Here is a 24,828-nt window from a genome sequence, read left to right as displayed (position 1 = left end):
TGGGTATGTCTGTATCAGCTTTGAGTGGTCTTGGGTATGTCTGTATCAGCTTTGAGTGGTCTTGGGTATGTCTGTATCAGCTTTGAGTGGTCTTGGGTATGTCTGTATCAGCTTTGAGTGGTCTTGGGTATGTCTGTATCAGCTTTGAGTGGTCTTGGGTATGTCTGTATCAGCTTTGAGTGGTCTTGGGTATGTCTGTATCAGCTTTGAGTGGTCTTGGGTATGTCTGTATCAGCTTTGAGTGGTCTTGGGTATGTCTGTATCAGCTTTGAGTGGTCTTGGGTATGTCTGTATCAGCTTTGAGTGGTCTTGGGTATGTCTGTATCAGCTTTGAGTGGTCTTGGGTATGTCTGTATCAGCTTTGAGTGGTCTTGGGTATGTCTGTATCAGCTTTGAGTGGTCTTGGGTATGTCTGTATCAGCTTTGAGTGGTCTTGGGTATGTCTGTATCAGCTTTGAGTGGTCATGGGTATGTCTGTATCAGCTTTGAGTGGTCTTGGGTATGTCTGTATCAGCTTTGAGTGGTCTTGGGTATGTCTGTATCAGCTTTGAGTGGTCTTGGGTATGTCTGTATCAGCTTTGAGTGGTCTTGGGTATGTCTGTATCAGCATTGAGTGGTCATGGGTATGTCTGTATGAGCTTTGAGTGGTCTTGGGTATGTCTGTATCAGCATTGAGTGGTCATGGGTATGTCTGTATCAGCTTTGAGTGGTCTTGGGTATGTCTGTATCAGCTTTGAGTGGTCTTGGGTATGTCTGTATCAGCTTTGAGTGGTCTTGGGTATGTCTGTATCAGCTTTGAGTGGTCTTGGGTATGTCTGTATCAGCTTTGAGTGGTCTTGGGTATGTCTGTATCAGCTTTGAGTGGTCATGGGTATGTCTGTATCAGCTTTGAGTGGTCTTGGGTATGTCTGTATCAGCTTTGAGTGGTCTTGGGTATGTCTGTATCAGCTTTGAGTGGTCTTGGGTATGTCTGTATCAGCTTTGAGTGGTCTTGGGTATGTCTGTATCAGCATTGAGTGGTCATGGGTATGTCTGTATGAGCTTTGAGTGGTCTTGGGTATGTCTGTATCAGCATTGAGTGGTCATGGGTATGTCTGTATCAGCTTTGAGTGGTCTTGGGTATGTCTGTATCAGCTTTGAGTGGTCTTGGGTATGTCTGTATCAGCTTTGAGTGGTCTTGGGTATGTCTGTATCAGCTTTGAGTGGTCTTGGGTATGTCTGTATCAGCTTTGAGTGGTCTTGGGTATGTCTGTATCAGCTTTGAGTGGTCTTGGGTATGTCTGTATCAGCTTTGAGTGGTCTTGGGTATGTCTGTATCAGCTTTGAGTGGTCTTGGGTATGTCTGTATCAGCTTTGAGTGGTCTTGGGTATGTCTGTATCAGCTTTGAGTGGTCTTGGGTATGTCTGTATCAGCTTTGAGTGGTCTTGGGTATGTCTGTATCAGCTTTGAGTGGTCTTGGGTATGTCTGTATCAGCTTTGAGTGGTCTTGGGTATGTCTGTATCAGCTTTGAGTGGTCATGGGTATGTCTGTATCAGCTTTGAGTGGTCTTGGGTATGTCTGTATCAGCTTTGAGTGGTCTTGGGTATGTCTGTATCAGCTTTGAGTGGTCTTGGGTATGTCTGTATCAGCTTTGAGTGGTCATGGGTATGTCTGCGTCAGCTTTGAGTGGTCTTGGGTATGTCTGTATCAGCTTTGAGTGGTCTTGGGTATGTCTGTATCAGCTTTGAGTGGTCTTGGGTATGTCTGTATCAGCTTTGAGTGGTCTTGGGTATGTCTGTATCAGCTTTGAGTGGTCTTGGGTATGTCTGTATCAGCTTTGAGTGGTCTTGGGTATGTCTGTATCAGCTTTGAGTGGTCTTGGGTATGTCTGTATCAGCTTTGAGTGGTCTTGGGTATGTCTGTATCAGCTTTGAGTGGTCTTGGGTATGTCTGTATCAGCTTTGAGTGGTCTTGGGTATGTCTGTATCAGCTTTGAGTGGTCTTGGGTATGTCTGTATCAGCTTTGAGTGGTCTTGGGTATGTCTGCGTCAGCTTTGAGTGGTCTTGGGTATGTCTGTATCAGCTTTGAGTGGTCTTGGGTATGTCTGTATCAGCTTTGAGTGGTCTTGGGTATGTCTGTATCAGCTTTGAGTGGTCTTGGGTATGTCTGTATCAGCTTTGAGTGGTCTTGGGTATGTCTGTATCAGCTTTGAGTGGTCATGGGTATGTCTGTATCAGCTTTGAGTGGTCTTGGGTATGTCTGCGTAAGCTTTGAGTGGTCTTGGGTATGTCTGTATCCGCTTTGAGTGGTCTTGGGTATGTCTGCGTCAGCTTTGAGTGGTCTTGGGTATGTCTGTATCAGCTTTGAGTGGTCTTGGGTATGTCTGCGTCAGCTTTGAGTGGTCTTGGGTATGTCTGTATCAGCTTTGAGTGGTCTTGGGTATGTCTGTATAAGCTTTGAGTGGTCTTGGGTATGTCTGTATCAGCTTTGAGTGGTCTTGGGTATGTCTGTATCAGCTTTGAGTGGTCTTGGGTATGCCTGCATATTTTCTCAAAGCTCTGTTAAGTTACATGGGGAGTTGCAATAAACAGCACAGATTTTCAATGTGATTCAAGTCTGGGTCAGGCCAAATAGTAACATTTTTGTTTCATCAGAACACAGAATATTTTTCCTTATGTTCTGATTCATTCTCGTACCTTTTTTCAAATTCCAGGCTTGCTGTCATGTGGCTTTTTCTAAGGAGTGGCTTCCTACTGGCCACTTACTCCATAATGCACAGACTGGTGAAGTGTTGTAGAGACTGTTGTCTTTCTGGAAGGTTCTCCCATCTCAGCCAAGGAACTCTATATTTCTGTCAGAGTGGTCATTGGGTATTGGTCACCTCCCTGACCAAGGTCCTTCTTGCCCGGTTGCTCAGTTTGGTCTGACGGTTGCTCTAGGCAGAGTCTGGGTAGTTTCATATTTTTTCAGTTTACCAATTATTGAGACCACTGTGCACTTGGAAACTCTAGAAATGTTTTTATTCTGTTCTTCAGATGCAGTATATGCCTGATTACAATTATATCTCAGAGATCTACAGACAGTTCCTTGGACTTCATGGTATAGTTCCTGTTCTGATATGAACTGTCAATAGAGGACCTTATATAGACAGGTGTGTTTCTTTCTAAATCATGTCCAAACAATTGAATTGGTCACAGGAGGACTCCCATCAAGTTGTAGCGACATCAAGGATGATCAAAGGAAATTGGATGCACCTGAGCTCAATTTGGAGTGTCATATCTAAGGGGTGTGAATACTCATGTGAATGAGACGTTTCTGTTTTTCATGTGAATACTCATGTGAATGAGATGTTTCTGTTTTTCATTTGAATACTCATGTGAATGAGATGTTTCTGTTTTTCATGTGAATACTCATGTGAATGAGATGTTTCTGTATTTCATTTAACATGCACCTGCTAAAATAAATTAAAAATTGGTTTTCACATCATCATTATTGTGTGTAGATGGTTGAGAATTAATATATTTTTTAATCCATTTTGAATTCAGGATGTAACAAAACAAAATGTGGAAAATGTCAAGGGGTACGAATAAATCAAATCAACTTTTATTGGTCACGTACACATGGTTAAACACACCTGTCTGGTAAGTTGGTGGTTGAAGATATCCCTCTAGTGGTGTGGGGGCTGTGCTTTGGCAAAGTGGGTGGGGTTATATCCTTCCTGTTTGGCCCTGTCCGGGGGTGTCCTCGGATGGGGCCACAGTGTCTCCTGACCCCTCCTGTCTCAGCCTCCAGTATTTATGCTGCAGTAGTTTATGTGTCGGGGGGCTAGGGTCAGTTTGTTATATCTGGAGTACTTCTCCTGTCCTATTCGGTGTCATGTGTGAATTTAAGTGTGCTCTCTCTAATTCTCTCTTTCTCTCTTTCTTTCTCTCTCTCGGAGGACCTGAGCCCTAGGACCATGCCTCAGGACTACCTGACATGACGACTCCTTGCTGTCCCCAGTCCACCTGGCTGTGCTGCTGCTCCAGTTTCAACTGTTCTGCCTTATTATTATTGGACCATGCTGGTCATTTATGAACATTTGAACATCTTGGCCATGTTCTGTTATAATCTCCACCCGGCACAGCCAGAAGAGGACTGGCCACCCCACATAGCCTGGTTCCTCTCTAGGTTTCTTCCTAGGTTTGGGTCTTTCTAGGGAGTTTTTCCTAGCCACCATGCTTCTACACCTGCATTGCTTGATGTTTGGGGTTTTAGGCTGGGTTTCTGTACAGCACTTTGAGATATCAGCTGATGTACGAAGGGCTATATAAATACATTTGATTTGATTTGATTTGGTTAGTAGATGTTAATGCGAGTGTAGCGAAATGCTTGTGCTTCTAGTTCCGACCATGCAGTAATATCTAACAAGTAATCTAACAGCTCCTTATACACACAAGTGTAAAGGAATGATTAAGAATATGTACATATAAACATATGGATGAGCATTGGCCGATCTGCATAGGCAAGATGCAGTAGATGGTATAGAGTACAGTATATACATATGAGATGAGTAATGTAGGGTATGTAAACATTATATAAAGTTGCATTGTTTAAGTGACTAGTGATACATTTATTACATCTAATTATTAATTATTAAGTATGCTCTCTCTAATTCTCTCTTTCTTTCTCTCTCTCGGAGGACCTGAGCCCTAGGACCATGCCTCAGGACTACCTGACATGATGACTCCTTGGGTCTGTCATCCCCTTCTGGATGATAGCGGGGTGAACAGGAAGTGGCTCAGGTGGTTGTTGTCCTTGATGATCTTTTTGGCCTTCCTGTGACATCGGGTGGTATAGGTGTCCTGGAGGGCAGGTAGTATTGTGAAGGCACTGTAGAAATACATGCACTGTGTATTGACCAAGGTTATACATCTGACTTTGGTCCAATGCTGTACCACTCATATAATCTACCATAGAACTGAAATAGTATATTAAACAATACTAGAATAATGTGGGGAAGATGGTCCTGCAGTTGAGGCCTTCCTCCCTGGTTAGTAATAGAAAACATACAAGGTTAGCAGAGGTGAGTCCAGCATGACAGAACAGTACACATCATATTTACTAACTCACTCTGTAAAGTTAAAGAGTGAAAAGCCTGTAAAGTGTTCCTCCACTGTAATCTCTAAAAGACTTGTCTCACTAGACAATAGTTCCTATAAATATGTATGGGGCTGTTTTGACGTTATCAGTCTTAGGCTGCTGATGAGTACTGATGGTTGTCCTGACAGGAATCAGAATAGTTCCATCAGAACTGTCTGAAAAACATCAATTCAAGTGTCTTGACTTCAGTTTGGCAAAATGTCCCAACCCAGTCTGAATCCAGTAGAGGGACCAGCCCTGACCCAACATTTAGGAAACACTACTTTACAGGAACAGTACTCATGTCTATGTATCCAGATGGCACATGGAAGATGTACTATGTCTGCAGTGCACACATCATACAGATGGGAGTGTTTTATTTAACCTGGGACCATGAAGGGGAAATTAATGAAGGTCTTCACTGCTCCCTCATTGTCAGTCAACTGACAGCTCCACTTCCTCCCTCTGGAGTGTCCCAGTCAGAGTGATGTCACAGCCAGACGTCTGTGTGATCACAGCTGAAAGAGAGAGCCAGGGAGAGTCAGAGAGCTTATTTATTTTATCTTGTGTCCTTTAACCATTTGTACATTGTTAAAACACTGTATATATATAATATGACATTTGTAATGTCTTCATTGTTTTGAAACTTCTGTATGTGTAATGTTTACTGTTAATTTTGATTGTTTTTCACTTTATATCTTCACTTTATATATTATCTACCTCACTTGCTTTGGCAATGTCAACACATGCTTCCCATGCCAATAAAGCCCTTGAATTGAATTGAATTGAGACAAGGAGAGAGAGACCAACAAGAGGTAGATGAGGAAATGGGAGAAGGAGCCAGCTAAGAGGTAGAAGGACCAACTGATGAAGTAGAAGAAGAGTTAGGAGAGAGAAGGCCATGAAAATTAAGAATGGAGGACAGAGGAGGATGATAGATATGATATGAAGAGAGGAATGGAGACAGGAAGGACCAGGCTCAAAATAACCAGGTATTCACACCTAGAGCTCCAAACGGAGCCTCACCTGTAGTCCCACCTGTAGTCCCACCTGTAGTCCAACCAGTAGTCCAACCTGTATTCTTACCTGTTGTCCCACCAGTAGTCCCACCTGTAGTCCCACCTGTAGTCCCACCAGTAGTTTTACCTGTAGTCCAACCTGTTGTTTTACCTGTAATCCCACCTGTTGTCCCACCTGTAGTCTTACTTGTAGTCCCACCAGTAGTCCCACCTGTAGTCCCACCTATAGTCACACCAGTATTTGTACCTGTAGTCCCACCTTTAGTCCCACCTGTAGTCCCATAAATAGTCCACCTTTGGTCCCACCTGTAGTCCCATCAGTAGTCCCACCTGTAGTCCCACCAGTAGTCTTACCTGTTGTCCCACCTGTAGACCCACCTGTAGTTTTACCTGTAGTCCCACCAGTAGTCCCAACAGTAGTCTTACCTGAAGTCCCACCTGTAGTCTTACCTGTAGTCCCACCAGTAGTCCCACCTGTAGTCCCGCCAGTAGTCTTACCTGTAGTCCCACCTGTAGTCTTACCTGTTGTCCCACCTGTAGTTTTACCTGTAGTCCCACCTGTCGTCCCACCAGTAGTCTTACCTGTAGTCCCACCAGTAGTCCCACCTGTAGTCCCACCAGTAGTCTTATCTGTAGTCCCACCTGTAGTCCCACCTGTAGTTTTACCTGTAGTCCCACCAGTAGTCCCACCTGTAGTCTAACCAGTGGTCCCACCTGTATTCCCACCTGTAGTCCCACCTGTAGTAGCACCTGTACTCTAACCAGTAGTCCCACCTGTAGTCCCACCTGTAGTCCCACCAGTAGTACCCCCTGTAGTCTAACCAGTAGGCCCACCTGTAGTCCCACCAGTAGTACCCCCTGTAGTCTCACTTGTAGTCCCACCAGTAGTTTTACCTGCAGTCCTCCTGTAGTCCCACCTGTAGTCTTACCAGTAGTCCCACCTGTAGTCCCACCAGTAGTCTAACCTATAGTCCCACCTGTAGTCTTACCTGTAGTCCCACCAGTAGTCCCACCTGTAGTCCCACCAGTAGTCTTACCTGTAGTCCCACTTGTTGTCTTACCTGTAGTCCCACCAGTAGTCCCACCTGTAGTCTTACCTGCAGTCCCACCTGTAGTACCACCTGTACTCTAACCAGTAGTCCCACCTGTAGTCCCACCAGTAGTCCCTCCTGTAGTCCCACCTTTTGTCTTACCTGTAGTCCCACCAGTAGTCCCACCTGTAGTCCCACCAGTAGTCTTACCTGTAGTCCCACTTGTTGTCTTACCTGTAGTCCCACCAGTAGTCCCACCTGTAGTCTTACCTGTAGTCCCACCTGTAGTACCACCTGTAGTCTCACTTGTAGTCCCTCCTGTAGTTTTACCTGCAGTCCCACCTGTAGTCCCAACTGCAGTCTTACCTGTAGTCCCACCTGTAGTTCCACCAGTAGTCCCACCTGTAGTCCCACCAGTAGTCTTACCTGTAGTCCCACCTGTAGTCCCACCAGTAGTCTCACTTGTAGTCCCACCAGTAGTTTTACCTGCAGTCCCACCTGTAGTCCCACCTGTAGTCTTACCTGTAGTCCCACCTGTAGTCCCACCAGTAGTCCCTCCTGTAGTCCCACCTTTTGTCTTACCTGTAGTCCCACCAGTAGTCCCACCTGTAGTCCCACCAGTAGTCTTACCTGTAGTCCCACTTGTTGTCTTACCTGTAGTCCCACCAGTAGTCCCACCTGTAGTCTTACCTGTAGTCCCACCTGTAGTACCACCTGTAGTCTCACTTGTAGTCCCTCCTGTAGTTTTACCTGCAGTCCCACCTGTAGTCCCAACTGCAGTCTTACCTGTAGTCCCACCTGAAGTTCCACCAGTAGTCCCACCTGTAGTCCCACCAGTAGTCTTACCTGTAGTCCCACCTGTAGTCCCACCAGTAGTCCCATCTGTAGTCCCACCAGTAGTCTTACCTGTAGTCCCACTTGTTGTCTTACCTGTAGTCCCACCAGTAGTCCCACCTGTAGTCTTACCTGTAGTCTCACCTGTAGTCCCACTTGTAGTCCCACCTGTTGTCCCACCAGTAGTCCCACCTGCAGTCCCACCTGTAGTCCCACCAATAGTTTTACCTGTAGTCCAACCTGTTGTTTTACCTGTAATCCCACCTGTTGTCCCACCTGTAGTCCCACATGTAGTCTTACCTGTAGTCCCACCTGTAGTCTTACCTGTAGTCCCACCTGCAGTCCCACCTGTAGTCCCACCAATAGTTTTACCTGTAGTCCAACCTGTTGTCTTACCTGTAGTCCCACCAGTAGTCCCACCAGTAGTTTTACCTGCAGTCCCACTTGTAGTCCCACCTGTAGTCTTACCTGTAGTCCCACCTGTAGTCCCACCAGTAGTCCCACCTGTAGTCCCACCTGTAGTCCCACATGTAGTCCCATCTGTAGTCCCACCTGTAATCCCACCGGTAGTCCCACCAGTAGTCCCACCTGTAGTCCCACCAGTCGTCTTACCTGTCGTCCCACCTGCAGTTCTTCACAGAGTCACACACAGGGTTTGACTACACACTCTCCCACGTAGGGGAAACCAGCCATGATGAGTCTGTTCCAGCCAGACTTTTATCTGCCCTGAATGAGGACACAGGACCACCAGATGAGGACCAGGATTTCACTAAAACTTTTATCCCATATTAAACAGGCTCCCCTGCAGAAAAAAGCTCCACCATCTGCTATTCAAAGTGGAATTCAAATGTACATTTTAGTGTACAAGTAGAGGATTCATACCCATTGACCAAGTGTTGTATGTTATTCATGTTTATCTCTTGTCTGTTCCTGTGAAAATAAACTTTGCATTTCTTTTTCATGTATTTTGTCTTGTCTTTTATAACCTTTTGGATCTCTAGGGGCGCTATTTCATTTTTGGATAAAAAACGTTCCCGTTTTAAGCACAATATTTTGTCACGAAAAGATGCTCTACTATGCATATTATTGACCGTTTTGGGAAGAAAACACTCTGAAGTTTCAGAATCTGCAAAGATATTGTCTGTAAGTGCCCCAGAACTCATTCTACAGGCGAAACCAAGATGATACGTCAACCAGGAAATGAGCAGAATCTCTGAAGCTCTGCGCAAGGAATGAGCCTACACTTTCTGTCGTTTCCCCAAGGTGTTTGCAGCATTGTGACTATTTGTAGGCATCTCATTGGAAGATTGACCATAAGAGACTACATTTTCCAAGTGTCCGCCTGGTGTCCCTGCGTCGAAATTGGAGCGCAAAGCCAGGTGCAATTATTTTTCCATTTGAGAGCAAGGAGAAACCAGGCTTCCACAAAGGATATATCATCGAAGAGATATGTGGAAAAACACCTTGAGGATTGATTCTAAACCACGTTTGCCATGTTTCAGTCGATATTATGGAGTTAATTTGGAAAAAAGTTCGCGTTTTGAGGGCTGAATTTTCGTTTTTTTTTTTTTTTGGTAGCCAAATGTGATGTACAAAACGGAGCTATTTCTAATACACAAAGAATCTTTTTGGAAAAACTGAGCATCTGCTATCTAACTGAGAGTCTCCTCATTGAAAACATCAGAAGTTCTTCAAAGGTAAGTTATTTTATTTGAAGGCTTTACTTGTTTTTGTGATAGTTGCCTGCTAAATGCTAACGCTAATGCTAATGCTAAATGCTACGCTAGCTAGCTACTGTTACACAAATTATTGTTTTCCTATGGTTGAAAAGCATATTTTGAAAATCTGAGATGACAGTGTTGTTAACAAAAGGCTAAGCTTGAGAGATAGCATATTTATTTCATTTCATTTGCGATTTTCATGAATAGTTAACGTTGCGTTATGGTAATGAGCTTAGGTCTATAAATAGAATCCCGGATCCGGGTTTGGTTGTCGCAACAGGTTTTATAACAGAAGTGAGAACACTGTAGAAGAGAAGAAGACAAGGAGATGATGCTGAGTCTTCATTCAGGACACTAGTCTGTACATATACACATAAACTCCTCTGCTCTACTTTAGTGTACTACACTGTACTCTCCTATCTACTCTACTCTACTTTACTCTAGTCTCTCCTCTCCTCTCCTCTCCTCTCCTCTCCTCTCCTCTCCTCTCCTCTCCTCTCCTCTCCTCTCCTCTCCTCTCCTCTCCTCTCCTCTCCTCTCTCTCCTCTCCTCTCCTCTCCTCTCATCTCCTCTCTCATCTCCCCTCCCCTCCCCTCCTCTCCTCTCCTCTCCTCGCCTCTCCTTGCCTCGCCTCTTCTGTCTTCTCCTCACCTCTATTCTGCAGTCTCATCTCTCTCCTCTCCTCTCTCCTCTACTATCCTCTTTGCTCTCCACTCCTCTCATCTCCTCTCTCCACTATTCTCCTCTACTCTCACCTCCTCTCTCCTGTCCTCTACTATCCTCTCTGCTCTGCTCTCCACTCCTCTCATCTCCTCTCTCCACTATTCTCCTCTACTCTCACCTCCTCTCCCCTCTCCTCTCCACTACTCTCCTCTCCTCTCTACTCTCCTCTCTACTCTTCTCCCTACCCTCCACTAATCTCCTCTCTCCTTTGCCCTCTTGTCTAATCTCGTCTCCTCTCTCCCCTACTTTCCTCTGCTCTCCTCTACTCTCCTCTACTCTACTGTCATCTCCTCTCTCCTCTCCTCTCCTCTACTCTAAGGTCATCTCCTCTCTCCTCTCCTCTCCTCTCCTCTCCTCAACTCTCCTCAACTCTCCTTGCCTCGCCTCTCCTCTCTTCTCCTCACCTCTATTCTGCAGTCTCATCTACTCTCCCCTCCTCTCTCCTCTCTCTTCTACGCTGCTCTCTCCTCTCCTCTCCTCTATTCTGCTGTCTCATCTACTCTCCTCTCCTCTCTCCTCTACTGTCCTCTCTGATCTCCTCTCCCCAACTCTCCTCTACTCTGCTGTCCTCTCTACTCTCTTTTACTCTACTCTGATCTAATCCCCTTTCTTCTCTGCCCTCACTCCTCTCCTCTCCTCTCCTCTCCACTCCACTCTACTCTACTCTACTCTCTACTCTTCTCCCTAACCTCCACTAATCTCCTCTCTCCTTTGCCCACTGCTCTAATCTCGTCTCCTCTCTCCCCTACTTTCCTCTGCTCTCCTCTACTCTCCTCTACTCTACTGTCATCTCCTCTCTCCTCTACTCTCCTCTACTTTCATCTACTCTCTCCTCTCCTCTCCTCTATTCTGCTGTCTCATCTACTCTCCTCTCCTCTCTCCTCTACCGTCCTCTCTGCTCTCCTCTCTCTACTCTCCTCTAATCTCCGCAAACTACTGGCTTACTCTACTCTGATCTCTTCTCTTCTCTGCCCTCACTCCTCTCCTCTCCTCTCCACTCTCCTCTCCTCTCCTCTCTACTCTCCTCTCTACTCTTCTCCCTACCCTCCACTAATCTCCTCTCTCCTTTGCCCTCTACTCTAATCTCGTCTCCTCTCTCCCCTACTTTCCTCTGCTCTCCTCTACTCTCCTCTACTCTACTGTCATCTCCTCTCTCCTCTACTCTCCTCTACTGTCATCTACTCTCTTCTCTCCTCTTCTCTACTAACCTCTAATCGCATCTCTCCTCTTTCCTCTCCTCCCATCTCATCTCCTCTCTGCTCTACCCTGCTCTACTCTCCTATACTCTCCCCAACACTCCTCGCCTCTCTTCTATGCTGCTCTTCTCTCCCCTCTCCTCTACTATATTATCCTCTACTCTGCTCCATTCTGCTCTACTCTTCTCTGTTCTACTCTCCTATACTCTCCTCTCTCCTCTATTCTCTGCTCTATTCTCCTCTCTACTCTATTCTCCTCTACTCTGCTCTACTCTTTTCTGTTCTACTCTCCTTTCACCTCTACTCTATTCTCCTCTACTCTGCTCTACTCTACTCTTCTCTTTTCTACTCTCCTCTCTCCTCTCCTCTTCTCTATGCTACTCTTCTCTTCTCTCTCCACTACTCTCCTCTCCTCTGTTCTCCTCTCTCTTCTACGCTGCTCTACACTTCTCTCTCATCTACTCCTCCTCTCTCCACTGCTCTCCACTTCTCTGCTGTCCTCTCTCCTCTCCTCTACTATCCTCTCCTCTCTCCTATCCTCTCTCCTCTCCTCTACTATCCTCTCCTCTCTCCTATCCTCTCCTCTGTTCTCCTCTCCTCTCCTCTACTCTACTCTACTCTACTCTACTCTACTCTTCTCTTTTCTACTCTCCTCTCTCCTCTCTTCTCCTCTTCTCTATGCTGCTCTTCTCTCCTCTCTCCACTACTCTCCTCTCCTCTGTTCTCCTCTCTCTTCTACGCTGCTCTACACTTCTCTCTCCTCTACTCCTCCTCTCTCCACTGCTCTCCACTTCTCTGCTGTCCTCTCTCTTCTCCTCTACTATCCTCTCCTCTCTTCTATCCTCTCTACTCTCCTCTGTTCTCTCCTCTACTCTACTCTCCTCTGTCCTCTATTCTCTGCTCTACTCTCCTCTACTCTGCTGTCCTCTCTACACTCCATTACTCTATTCTAATTCAATCTCTCCTTCCTGTCCCCTCTCATCTACTCTCCTCTACCTACTTCGACTGTCATCTCCTCTCTCCTCTCTCCTAAACTCTCCTCTTCTGTCCTCTCTAATCTCCCCTGCTCTCATCTGATTTAATGCCCTCTCTCCTCTCGTCTCCTTTCTCCCCTTCTCTCCGCTCTCCTCTACTGTCCTCTCTACTCTCCTCTCTACTCTCCTCTTTCCTTTGTCCTCTCCTCTCCTCTCGTCACCTCTCTCCACTACTCTCCCCTTCTCTCCTCTGCTCTCCCCTCCTCTGCTCTCCTCTACTCTACTCTCCTCCATTCTCCTCTTAACTTTGCCCTCTCCCATCCTCTCCCCTTCTCTCCTCTGCTCTCCCCTCCTCTGCTCTCCTCTACTGTACTCTCCTCCATTCTCCTCTTAACTTTGCCCTCTCCCAACCTCTCCCCTTCTCGCCTCTGCTCTCCTCTGCTCTCATCTACTCTGCACTACTGTCATCTCCCCTCGCCTTCTCTCTCCTCCTCTCCTCTGCTCTCATCTACTCTGCACTACTGTCATCTCCCCTCGCCTTCTCTCTCCTCCTCTCCTCTGCTCTCATCTACTCTGCACTACTGTCATCTCCCCTCGCCTTCTCTCTCCTCTACTCTGCCCTCCTCTCCTCTGCTCTCCTCTGCTCTCATCTACTCTACACTACTGTCATCTCCTCTCTCCTCTTTCCTCTACTCTCTCCTTCACTCTCCTCTCTCTTCAACGCTGATCTATTCTCCTCTACTTTCTCCTCTCCTCCCTCCTCTCCTCTCTTCTCTTCTATCCTCTACTGAACTCTACTCAACTCTCCTCTAGTCTCCTCTCTCTACTACTCTACCCTCTCTGCTCCTCTCTTCTCTCCTCTTCTCTACTCTCCTCTGCTCTCCTCTCTACTGTCCTCTACTCTACTCTCTCCTCTGCCCTCTCCTCTTCTCTTGTCTCCTCTCTCCACTGCTCTCCCCTCATCTCCTCTGCTCTGCTGTCTTCTCTCCTCTACTCCTCTCTACTCTCCTCTACTCTGCTCTTAACTCCTCTCTCCTCTTTCCACTCCTCTCTACTCTCCCTTCTCCTCTCCTCTCCTCTCTGCTCTCCTCTCCTGTCTTCTACTATACTCTCTTCTACTCTCCTCTACCTTCCACTCTCCTCTACTCTCTTCTATCCTCCCTACTCCTCTCTCCTCTACTATACTCTTCTCTCCTCTCTCATCTTCTCCCCTCTACTCTCCTCTCCCCACTATCCTCTACTCTACTTTCCTCTCTCCTCTACTCTGCTGTCCTCTCTACTCTCCTCTATTCTCCTCTACTCTGCTTTAATCTCCTCTCACCATTGCCCTCTCCACTCCTCTCTCCTCTACTCTCACTTCCTCTCCGCTCTCCTCTGCTCTCCTCTCGTCTCCTCTCGTCTCTCTTCTACACTGCTCTACTCTCCCCTCTCCTCCTCTCTCCTCTTCTCTTCTCTCCTCTATTCTTCTCTACTCTCCTCTCTACAATCCTCTGCTCTTCCGTTTTATCTTCTACTCCGCTCTCCTCTACTCTCCTCCACTCTCCACTCCTCTCTCCTCTACTGTCCTCTCTGCTCTCCTCCCTCCTCTCTATCTCCTCTCTCCTCTTATCTCCTCTCTCCTCTACTCTCTCTTCATCACTGCTCTACTCTCCTCTACTCACTTCACTCCTCCTTCCTCCCCTTCTCTCCTCTCTTCTCTCCTCCCTCCTCTCTATCTCCTCTCTCCTCTTATCTCCTCTCTCCTCTACTCTCTCTTCATCACTGCTCTACTCTCCTCTCTCCACTACTCTCCCCTCCTCTCTGGTCTCCTCTTCTCTCCCGCTCCTCTCTCCTCTCTCCTCTCTCCTCTCTCCTCTACCCTCCTCTACTCTTGCTGTCCTCTCTACTCTCCTCTACTCTACTCTCTCCTCTGCCCTCTCCTCTGCTCTCGTCTCCTCTCTCCACTTCTCTCCCTTCCTCTCCTCTTCACTCTCCTCTGCTATACTCTGCTCTGATCTGCAGTCCTCTCTACTCAACTCTGCTCTACTCTACTCTACTCTCCTCCACTCTCACCTCCTCTCCCCTCTCCACTACTCTCCTTTCCTCTCCTATGCTCTGCTCTCCTCTCTCTTCTACGCTGTTCTACTCTACTCTCTCCTCTCCTCTATTCTGCTGTCCAGTCTAATCTCCTCTACTCTGCTCTGTTCTACTCTCCTCTACTCTCAATACTTCTCTCTTCTCTCCTCTAATATCCTCTCTCCTCTCCTCTCTTCTCCTCACCTCTATTCTGCTGTCTCATCTACTCTCCTCTCCTCTCTCCTTTTCTGTCCTCTCTTCTCTACTCTCCTCTAAACGCCTCTCGCCACTGCTCTTTTCTACTCTCCTTTATGGTCACCTCCTTTCTCCCCTCTCCTCTCTCCTCTAATCTCCTCAACTCTCCTCTACTCTGCTGTCCTCTCTACTCTCCTTTACTCTACCCTGATCTAATCTCTCCTCTCCTCTGCCCTTTCCTTTCCTCTCTACTCCTCTCACATCCTCTCCCCTCTCATCTATTCTCGTCTACCATCCTTTACTGTCATCTCCTCTCGCCTCTCTCTTCTACTCTCCTCTGCTGTCCTCTCTACTCTCCTCTACTCTCCTCTGATCTAATCTCCTCTCGCCTCTCTCCTCTACAATCCTCTGCTCTTCCCTGTTTTATCTTCAACTCTGCTCTCCTCTCCTCACGTCTACTCTGCTGTCCTCTCTACTCTCCTCTACTCTACTCTACTCTGATCTAATCACCTCTCTCCTCTGCCCTCTCTACTCTCTCCACTACTCTCCTCTCCTCTACTCTCCTCTCCTCTCTACTCTTCTCTCCTCTCTCCTCTACTCTCCTCTAATCTGCTGTCCACTGTACTCTGCTGTCCTTTCTACTCTCCTCTACGCTCCTCTCTCCTCTGTCCTCTCCTCTGCTCTCATCTCCTCTCTCCACTTCTCTCCCCTCCTCTCCTCTTCTCTCTCCCCTTCTCTACTTTGCTCTGCTCTGCTCTGCTCTACTCTGCTCTGCTGTCCTCTCTACTCTACTCTGCTCTGCTGTCCTCTCTACTCTGCTCTGCTCTGCTCTCCCCTCCTCTCCTCTTCTCTGTCCTCTGCTCTACTCTGCTCTGCTGTCCTCTCTACTCTGCTCTGCTCTTATCTCCCCTCTCCACTGCCTTCACCTCTCCACTACTCTACGCTCTTCCCTCTTCTTCTCTGTTCTCTTCTCCTCTCTCTGCCATACTCTCCTCTCTTCTATGCTGTTCTTCTCTCCTCTCTCTAATCTCCTCTAATCTCCTCTACTCTCCTCTACACTCATCTACTCTCCTCTACTCTGATCTAATCTATCCCCTCCTCTCCCCTCTACTCTGCTGTTCACTGCCCTCTCCTATTCTCTCTCTTTTACTCTGCTCTCCTTCTCTACACTACTGTCATCTCCTCTCTCCTCTCCCCTCCTCTCTGTCATCTCCTCTCTCATCTACTCTACTCTACTGTCATCTCCTCTCTCCTCTCTCATATACTCTACTGTCATCTCCCCTCTCCTCTCTCCTCTCTCATCAACTCTACTGTCATCTCCTCTCTCCTCTCTTCTCCTCTCTCATCTACTCTCCTCTACACCTTCCTCTACTCCGCTCTAATATCCTCTCTCTTCTACTGTCATCTCCTCTCTCCTCTACTCTCCTCTACTGTCATCTCCTCTCTCCTCTACTGTCATCTCCTCTCTCCTCTACTCTCCTCTACTCTCATCTCCTCTCTCCTCTACTCTCATCTCCTCTCTCCTCTACTGTCATCTCCTCTCCTCTACTCTACTGTAATCTCCTCTCTCCTCTCCTCTCTCATCTACTCTCCTCTACACCTTCCTCTACTCTCCTCTACTCTGTTTTAATCTCCTCACTCCACTACGCTCCTCTACTCTCCCCTCCTCTCCTCTACTCTCCTCTACTCTGCTCCTCTCTCCTATCCTCTCTCCTATACTCTGCTCTCTCCTCTGCTCTCTCCTCTACACTCTCCCCTCCTCTAGTCTAATCTCCTCTCTACTCTGCCCTCTCCTCTCCACTACTCTCCTTTCCTCTCTGCTCATCTCTCCTCTACTCTCCCCTGCTGTCCTTTCTACACTCCTCCACGTTGCTCTAATCTCTACTCTCCCCTCCTCTCTCCTCCTCTCCTCCTCTCCTCTGCCCTCTCCTCTCCCCTCCTCTCCTCTCTCCTCTGCTCTCCTCTGCTGCCCTCTCTACTCCACCCTGCAGCACTCTCTACTCTCCTCTCCTCTACTCTGCTGTCCTTTATTCTCTCCCCTTCTCTCCTCCTCTCTCCCTTCCTCTCCACTCTCCTCTCCTCTTCGCTCCTGCCCTCTCCTCTGCCTTCCTCTCTACTCTCCTCTACTTTGCTCTAATCTCCTCTCTCCTCTCATGTCCTCTCTCCACCACTCTCCTCATCTCTCCCCTCTGTCCTCTCCTCTCCACCTCTCTCCCTTCCTCTCTGCTCTCCTCCTCTACTCTGCTGTCCTCTCTACTCTCCTCTACATCTGCTCTGCTCTCCTCTCTCTTCTACACTTCTCTCTCCACCACTCTCCTCTCTTCTCTACTCTACGCTCCTCTCTCCTCATCTCCTCCGCTCTCTTCTCTCTACTCTCCTCTCTTATCCTCTCCTCTCTCATCCTCTCCTCTCTCCTCTCCTCTCATTATCTATTTCTCTGTCTGCTCAGTTTCAGAAAAGCAGAAGTGGTCTGAGCTGAAATAACCACTGAAAGAAGGGCCAGTTGCAAACATAGACATACTTATTATTCTGTTTATGTACATCGTTTACTGCAGTTACATTCGTGTTCATAACAATTGAAATATGTACATTTACATCAAACCCAACAGCCAAAAACAGGTTGTAACTAGAAGGAGGACAGCTATTGATGGAAGTGACTTTTCTTAGCAGGTTTGGAGATCATTTAAGATAAATCTAACCCCTTTCCCAAACGTATCCTAATTCTCCTAACCTGCTACGTAAGGTCTCCTAACCTGCTATGAAAAAGTAATTTCAATCCATATCTGTATACCATCTAGTAAAACCCCCAAAACAGTGTCTCTCCCCATAGAAACAATATAGGCCACTGTTTCTGCGGTATCTTTGTGTTGTTTCTACTTCTTTTGAAGGTGTGAAATGACCAGCTGTGTTATTTTTAGGGTGAAGTAATATTCTGTGGTAAAAATGTAAAGACTACCCATCACTATGACTTATAGAAGTGGTCTGAGCTGAAATGACCAGCTGCAGATATAGACATTAATATTCATTATTCTGTGTACATCTACATCATTGGTTGTAGTTACATTCACCTCTCTAACATTTGAAATTCACTCATCTGTCCTTTTTTATACTGATTCTTTACAAACACAGTTATGTGCTGCTTCAATAAGCTGGTAAGAGGAATATACCCTGGAATTACAGGAACGTGATTGGATGTCCACTTCAGTCCTTGACAGGTTTAGAACATATTGGTACATATGCAGAAACATAACATGTGATGTCATACACAAACAGGTAGAATCTGCCTTAATATACGGACAGTGGGTCATCAAAGTCACACAACAAATAGACACACCACCAAATCAATAAATAGTCATATTAAATGTCTTTAGTGATGGAGAAAACCATTTGCATAGTTTGAGAGCTCTTGTGAATGATCTGTGGTGTCTGGTAGTACCGCTTGTTACATTGAACTCCTCAGATCATACTGTTGCTGTGTAGGGGTTAGGCACTTGTTCAGAGGACTGGTGGTTGTGCAGGAGCACTTTGAAGGCCTTGGGAGGGAGTTGTAGGAAGTGCCAATGATGTGGCAGCAGAATCTCTGAATGACTTCCAATCCTGGAGAGACAAGAGACTTGATTACACTGATATGTCATGTTGACATGTTGACATGTTGACTATGTCATTTAACTTATTTGGGTTAGGTTTGCCTGGTTGTCCTTGTCTCATCGTACTCTAGCGACTCCTGTGGCGAGCCGGGCGCAATGCAGGCTGACACGGTTGCCATGTGTACAGTGTTTCCTCCGACACATTGGTGAACATTGTGTCAAGAAGAAGTGTGGCTTGGCAGGGTCGTGTTTTGTAGAACGCATAGAAAGAAGGAAAGAAAGCATCAGAGAATGAATCTAGTACTGAAAGCATAAGCTATAGCTACAGTAGCTAGCACTGCAGTGTATATAATGTGGTGAGTAGGGGACTCAAAGAGAGAGAAGAACAATAGTTGAACAGTTTAGAACAAAATCATTTCTTTAAAATGAAGGAGAAGCAAGAGAGAGAGAGAGCTATATTTAGTTGTATATTGGAGTAGGCTAGTTTAGCACTTCTCAAACACCTGTCTCAAACAGAGAGGGATATTATGTTAGCTAGCTGGCTATGGCTGTCCAACACTGGAACTCTTCCAAGGCAAGGTAAGCTTTTGGTTGTTTTAACCTATTGCCACCGGGGCCAGCTTGCTAACTGTACACTCTTAGTCAATATGGTGAAAATGATGTAGGTTGTGTGTAGTGGTTAGCGTTTATGATATGAAGGTTTGGCTTGGAAAGGTTTAGTAGTCTAGTCACAGACAGCTGAGGTGTTTTGCACTGGATCCCACAAGCGAAGGGAAAAGGTGAGAGGAGGAGAGTCGAGATGTGAGAAGGAATTAACAAGCAAAGTGATCATGCTATTTGTTTATGGCTACGATGAATGTGACCTGTATTTGCCTGTGATCAGGGGTGTATTCATTCTAGTATCATGTAGTAGCCTAAACTTATCAATGTTACACTGAGCTGGGTGACTGGATTATGAATGAATCATCCAATTAAACGGCACCGACCACCACTTGAATATGACCACATTAATGCCAAATCCCTGCATCACTAATACAGGCTCTCATACATGTGTAGAAGGCATTCAACTGCTGGTGAGCTGGAGGATTTTCACCAAGGTGTCAGAAACTAGATTAAAACCGTGACCACTTTGAGGAAGTGATGCTATAGCGATTAATAGAGATGCTGCTGTATGGTGAGAAACTCATAGTGCTGAGACACTCTGACAGAGGAAAGAGACAGAGAAACATACACACACAGAGACAGAGGAGAGAGACAGAGGACAGAGACAGAGAGAGACAGAGAGAGACAGAGAGAGAGAGGATCATGGCTGATGTCCCTCAATCATTTTTGGGATTGCTTGTGACCGTTTTGTACCTACTAACAGGTAAGACAGAGGAGAGAGAGTAAGAATATGTCATTAGAGATCATAGAACACATTTATTTCACACTGCCAAACTAGTTCAGTTTACATTTGACTAACATTATGATGACATTTCTGTTGTGTATCAATCAAATCAAATCAAATGTATTTTATATAGCCCTTCGTACATCAGCTGATATCTCAAAGTGCTGTACAGAAACCCAGCCTAAAACCCCAAACAGCAAGCAATGCAGCTGTAGAAGCACGGTGGCTAGGAAAAACTCCCTAGAAAGGCCAAAACCTAGGAAGAAACCTAGAGAGGAACCAGGCTATGTGGGGTGGCCAGTCCTCTTCTGGCTGTGCCGGGTGGAGATTATAACAAAACATGGTCAAGATGTTCAAATGTTCATAAATGACCAGCATGGTCGAATAATAATAAGGCAGAATAGTTGAAACTGGAGCAGCAGCACAGTCAGGTGGACTGGGGACAGCAAGGAGTCATCATGTCAGGTATTCCTGGGGCATGGTCCTAGGGCTCAGGTCCTCCGAGAGAGAGAAAGAAAGAGAGAATTAGAGAGAGCATATGTGGGATGGCCAGTCCTCTTCTGGCTGTGCCGGGTGGAGATTATAACAGAACATGGCCAAGATGTTCAAATGTTCATAAATGATCAGCATGGTCCAATAATAATAAGGCAGAAAAGTTGAAACTGGAGCAGCAGCACAGCCAGGTGGACTGGGGACAGCAAGGAGTCATCATGTCAGGTAGTCCTGGGGCATGGTCCTAGGGCTCAGGTCCTCCGAGAGAAAGAAGGAGAGAATTAGAGAACGCACACTTAGATTCACACAGGACACCGAATAGGACAGAAGAAGTACTCCAGATATAACAAACTGACCCTAGCCCCCCGACACATAAACTACTGCAGCATAAATACTGGAGGCTGTTTACTCTTATCTTCACTATTGTATAATAGACAGTATATTACACTATTATTCACACTGAAGAATATCAATAAGAAAACCTATGAAATATAATGTCACCTGTATTACCAGTTAATAATTATCTGATGTCATACTCCTTCCAGGTGTCAGTGGAGAAACTCTCTCTATGTTCTCCAGAGTGGGAGATGATGTCAGTCTGCCGTGTAACAATGTGGTTTATCCAAACTGCTCCTCTACTACATGGATCTATAACATAGCTGGATCTAATGGTACTATTGAAGAGGTCACATTGGGGAAGATCAAAGTTTACCAGACAGAGAGAGCAGACAGACTGAGTTTAGGGTCTAACTGTTCTCTACATGTTAGTAATGTCAGAGCTGAAGATGTTGGACTCTACACCTGTCGACAGTTCCTTACAGAGACTGGACCACGACATGGAGGTGATGCTCCAGTTCATCTGTCTGTTCTAACTAGTGAGTATTACTGTTTAAATCAGAGTTTAAATGTCACTGTGTATAAGTGTGGTGTTAATAATCATATGTAATGTGAAAACAGCCAACTAATACTGTATACCTTTTTCTCTTTCTCAGTCTCCTCTACCACACCAGTGACAGATCTGAAGCCTAATGTAAATATGACATTACGATGTTCTCTGCTCACCTATACTGGACATGGAACGTGCCGGTCAAGATTTAGTCTCAGCTGGGTCCCTAAAATAGGTACTAATGCCCAGGTCACACAGGATTCTTCCTGTGACATCACTCTGACTGTGACACTCCAGAAGAAGGACAACAACAGGAAGTGGACGTGCACGCTGACTGGAAAGGGAAACATGAAGATCTCCATTGACTTCACCTCCACATTCTCAGGTATGTGTTCTTGTTATGTTCCTATAGTATGAATAAGTTCACAAGATCTGTGATGATATTAAAGTTTAATATCAAACCTGATCCTTTATCCTGATATTAGTGATATTAGTGATTGATGATGAATTTGATTTGAATCCTACTGCTGTGTCTGATGATGATGATGATGATGATGATGATGATGGGTTATTTAATTAACTAAAAGAGGATGTTCATCTCCTACTGATTTAGATATTGAAGAAAAGACCACTGATAGTGATGATGTCATCTCTACTGTCCCAGGTAAAATACTCCCATCTGTATGATGTGTGCAGATATAGTAAATGTTTTATCTGTCCTCTGGATACATAGAACTGTATTGTGTTTTCCTTGCTGTGACGGGGTTTGAGGCTGGGTCCAGAAGGTCACTTGAATATATGTTTTTCAGACAGTTCTGACGTAATTGTTAAGACAAACACCAGTTTAGTCTTGTGTTAGACTGGTAATGTAAAAACAGGCCCAAACATGTTCATAGGAAGTACTGCTTGTCTAGTGCTCTAGAGATTGGAGAAAGATGTAACAGATTGAGCAGAGAACTCTACAGGCAACACAGAGTCAGTGGATGTGGATCCATTCTGTACTGTGTTTTCCTTGCTGTGTCAGGGTTTGAGACTGGGTCCAGAAAGACACTTGATTTGATTTGACACTTGAACTTCTTGTCTAGTGCTCTAGAGATTGGAGAAAGATGTAACAGATTGAGCAGAGAACTCTACAGGCAACACAGAGTCAGTGGATGTGGATCCATTACTCACCATTGACCAGTGGTCACCCTGTTTGTTTTCCACTGCTGAAGGGCGACCCAGAGCCCACTGTGACTTTGTATGCAAGAAATCATTCTGTGTTGTCTAAGGAATTCAGCATTCTCTGTGTTGATCTCAGCAACCACATTGTCTCACCTGAGGAGCAGAGGTTACATACCGTAGGTCTGATATCTGATTGGTCGTTAACTTTACATTAATGCCATTGGTCAACAACTCAGATACTTTTTAAAAGGTCTAAGATTCACAGTTTTTTTCTCTTTTTTGATCCTGAACTGCTGTGGTGAGACTCTCTCTCTCACTCTCTCTTTATCCCTCTTTATCCCCCTTTATCTGTCTCTCTCTCTCCCTCCCTCTCTCTCTCTCTCTCTCTCTCTCTCTCGCTCTACACCCCATTGGCCAATTTAAGGCATAGCCTTTCAGGCTATGATTTCTCTCTCTCTCTCTTTCTCTCTCTCTATGCTTAGTGTAATGCATTGTAATGCTTCTTAATGCTTTGAAACTTCAGTTTGATGCCTTGTATGTGAAACCGTTAATTTTACAAAACACAATTCTAGTTAGAATTCCAATCTCATGACAAGAATTTCATCTTAGTCAGCTAAGTGACTAATAATTGTTGCATATGGTTCAAACATATTCTCTTGCATGTTACTATTTATCTTATGGAGTCAGATCTACATTATAATAGGCTAATTCCATGGTCTTTTTACAAGTTGAATGTGATGTATATATAATAAACTGTATATACACTATTCAAATATGTCTGTCCACGACACTACTATCCAGGATGTACAGCCTCTTCTACTTGGCTGTGGTGCCGTTCACCCTTCTCTCTTCCTGTATGAATTTCTGCTTCTCTGTGAAGCCAAATACCAATACTCCAGGTTTAAGGTGTTATATACAGTGCCTTGCGAAAGTATCTCGGACCTGCCTGGTGTGTTCCTTGTTCTTCATGATGCTCTCTGCGCTTTTAACGGACCTCTGAGACTATCACAGTGCAGGTGCATTTATACGGAGACTTGATTACACACAGGTGGATTGTATTTATCATCATTAGTCATTTAGGTCAACATTGGATCATTCAGAGATCCTCACTGAACTTCTGGAGAGAGTTTGCTGCACTGAAAGTAAAGGGGCTGAATAATTTTGCACGCCCAATTTTTCAGTTTTTGATTTGTTAAAGAACGTTTGAAATATCCAATAAATGTCGTTCCACTTCATGATTGTGTCCCACTTGTTGTTGATTCTTCACAAAAAAATACAGTTTTATATCTTTATGTTTGAAGCCTGAAATGTGGCAAAAGGTCGCAAAGTTCAAGGGGGCCGAATACTTTCGCAAGGCACTGTAACCTTTCAATTATTTAGTGGATGGTGTGAACAATCATAATCCATTACACACAAATTAAAACACTCAGCTAGATCGTTGGTGTTCAGACAGAGGTGAAGTTGTAGAGGTGTTTGGCTGATGGATATTGGTCCTCAACATCCTCTATTGACCGGTGTGTGATACAAACTTTACTTTCATTTAAATCAATCTGAATGATTGACTGTGTTTAATCACTGTCTGTCTCGTTGTCCAGGTACCAGTAATGCTGTTAAGTTGCCCATCAGTCACATCATGCTCTTTGTGACACTGACCATCATGGCTGCCATAGTCTCTATTCACACAAGGAGGATCCGCCCACCCAAGGCTCTGCCCCCACAAACAGGTGAGAGTCACATGCATTGGTCCAGTTCCATTTAGGTTCCTAACTCCTCCCACATCATCAGAGTTCACAGATCTGAAATGACTGTAATAGACCTAAACATTATGAATGGTTCCATCAATCCATAGAACACATGGAGCAAACAACACATTACATTCACATATTCTGATCTTCAGACGTGTGAACTGAAATGGAATCAGGTCATAAATAGTCCTTTGACGTAGTCATCTTGTCCATCTAATCCCCTATTAACTAGTTCATCTTTATGATCTGCTATAGAATGAATGGTGAGACATGTTGTCTGATGTTTTGTTCTCTGTATAGAAGAAGCCTCTGGTATGGAGATTCATGTCCTGGAGGAATGACCCCTTGTTCCTCACTCTTCTCCCTGTGCTGGACTAAGACTTTCAAACTGTCTGTAGCTTTATTGATTCAGTAACAGAGGACATTATACATGTTTTTAAAGCTGATGTTAATCTATTTTAGTGCATAGTGTGGAAGATGTATTAATTTGTAGTTGTGTTCTCTTATTTTAGTATCTTTTTATACACCTCTATGTAGAAGGGATTCAAATATCAGCAAACCTTGGTTGATGTTTTACATTTTTGCTGTCCATTGTGAATGACGTCAGCATGGAGAAATTCCTTGGTTTTGTTTAATTAATAAGTTGTGTCCTAAGCAGACTCAAAATGAGCACAATGCTTCTTCTAAAATGTATATTAATTACTAAAACTGTTTTT

General features: G+C 45.2%; 1 protein-coding gene across 1 annotated transcript; it reads left to right on the top strand.

The window, feature by feature from the left end:
• The first annotated feature begins 20,815 nt into the window (after nt 1-20,815).
• Nucleotides 20,816-24,453, top strand: LOC118936469. The gene is made up of 5 exons (XM_036976473.1): nt 20,816-21,216; nt 21,310-21,588; nt 21,817-21,867; nt 23,963-24,091; nt 24,413-24,453. Exons 1-5 carry the CDS (start codon nt 20,886-20,888, stop codon nt 24,451-24,453), a joined length of 831 nt encoding a protein of 276 aa, XP_036832368.1. The 5' UTR covers nt 20,816-20,885.
• The last annotated feature ends 375 nt before the right edge of the window (nt 24,454-24,828 follow it).

Source organism: Oncorhynchus mykiss, chromosome 4, assembly GCF_013265735.2.
Source record: "Oncorhynchus mykiss isolate Arlee chromosome 4, USDA_OmykA_1.1, whole genome shotgun sequence".
NCBI lineage: Eukaryota > Metazoa > Chordata > Actinopteri > Salmoniformes > Salmonidae > Oncorhynchus > Oncorhynchus mykiss.
The sequence above is the reverse complement of the archived record's forward strand: the minus strand, read 5'-3'. Positions and strand labels throughout refer to the sequence as shown.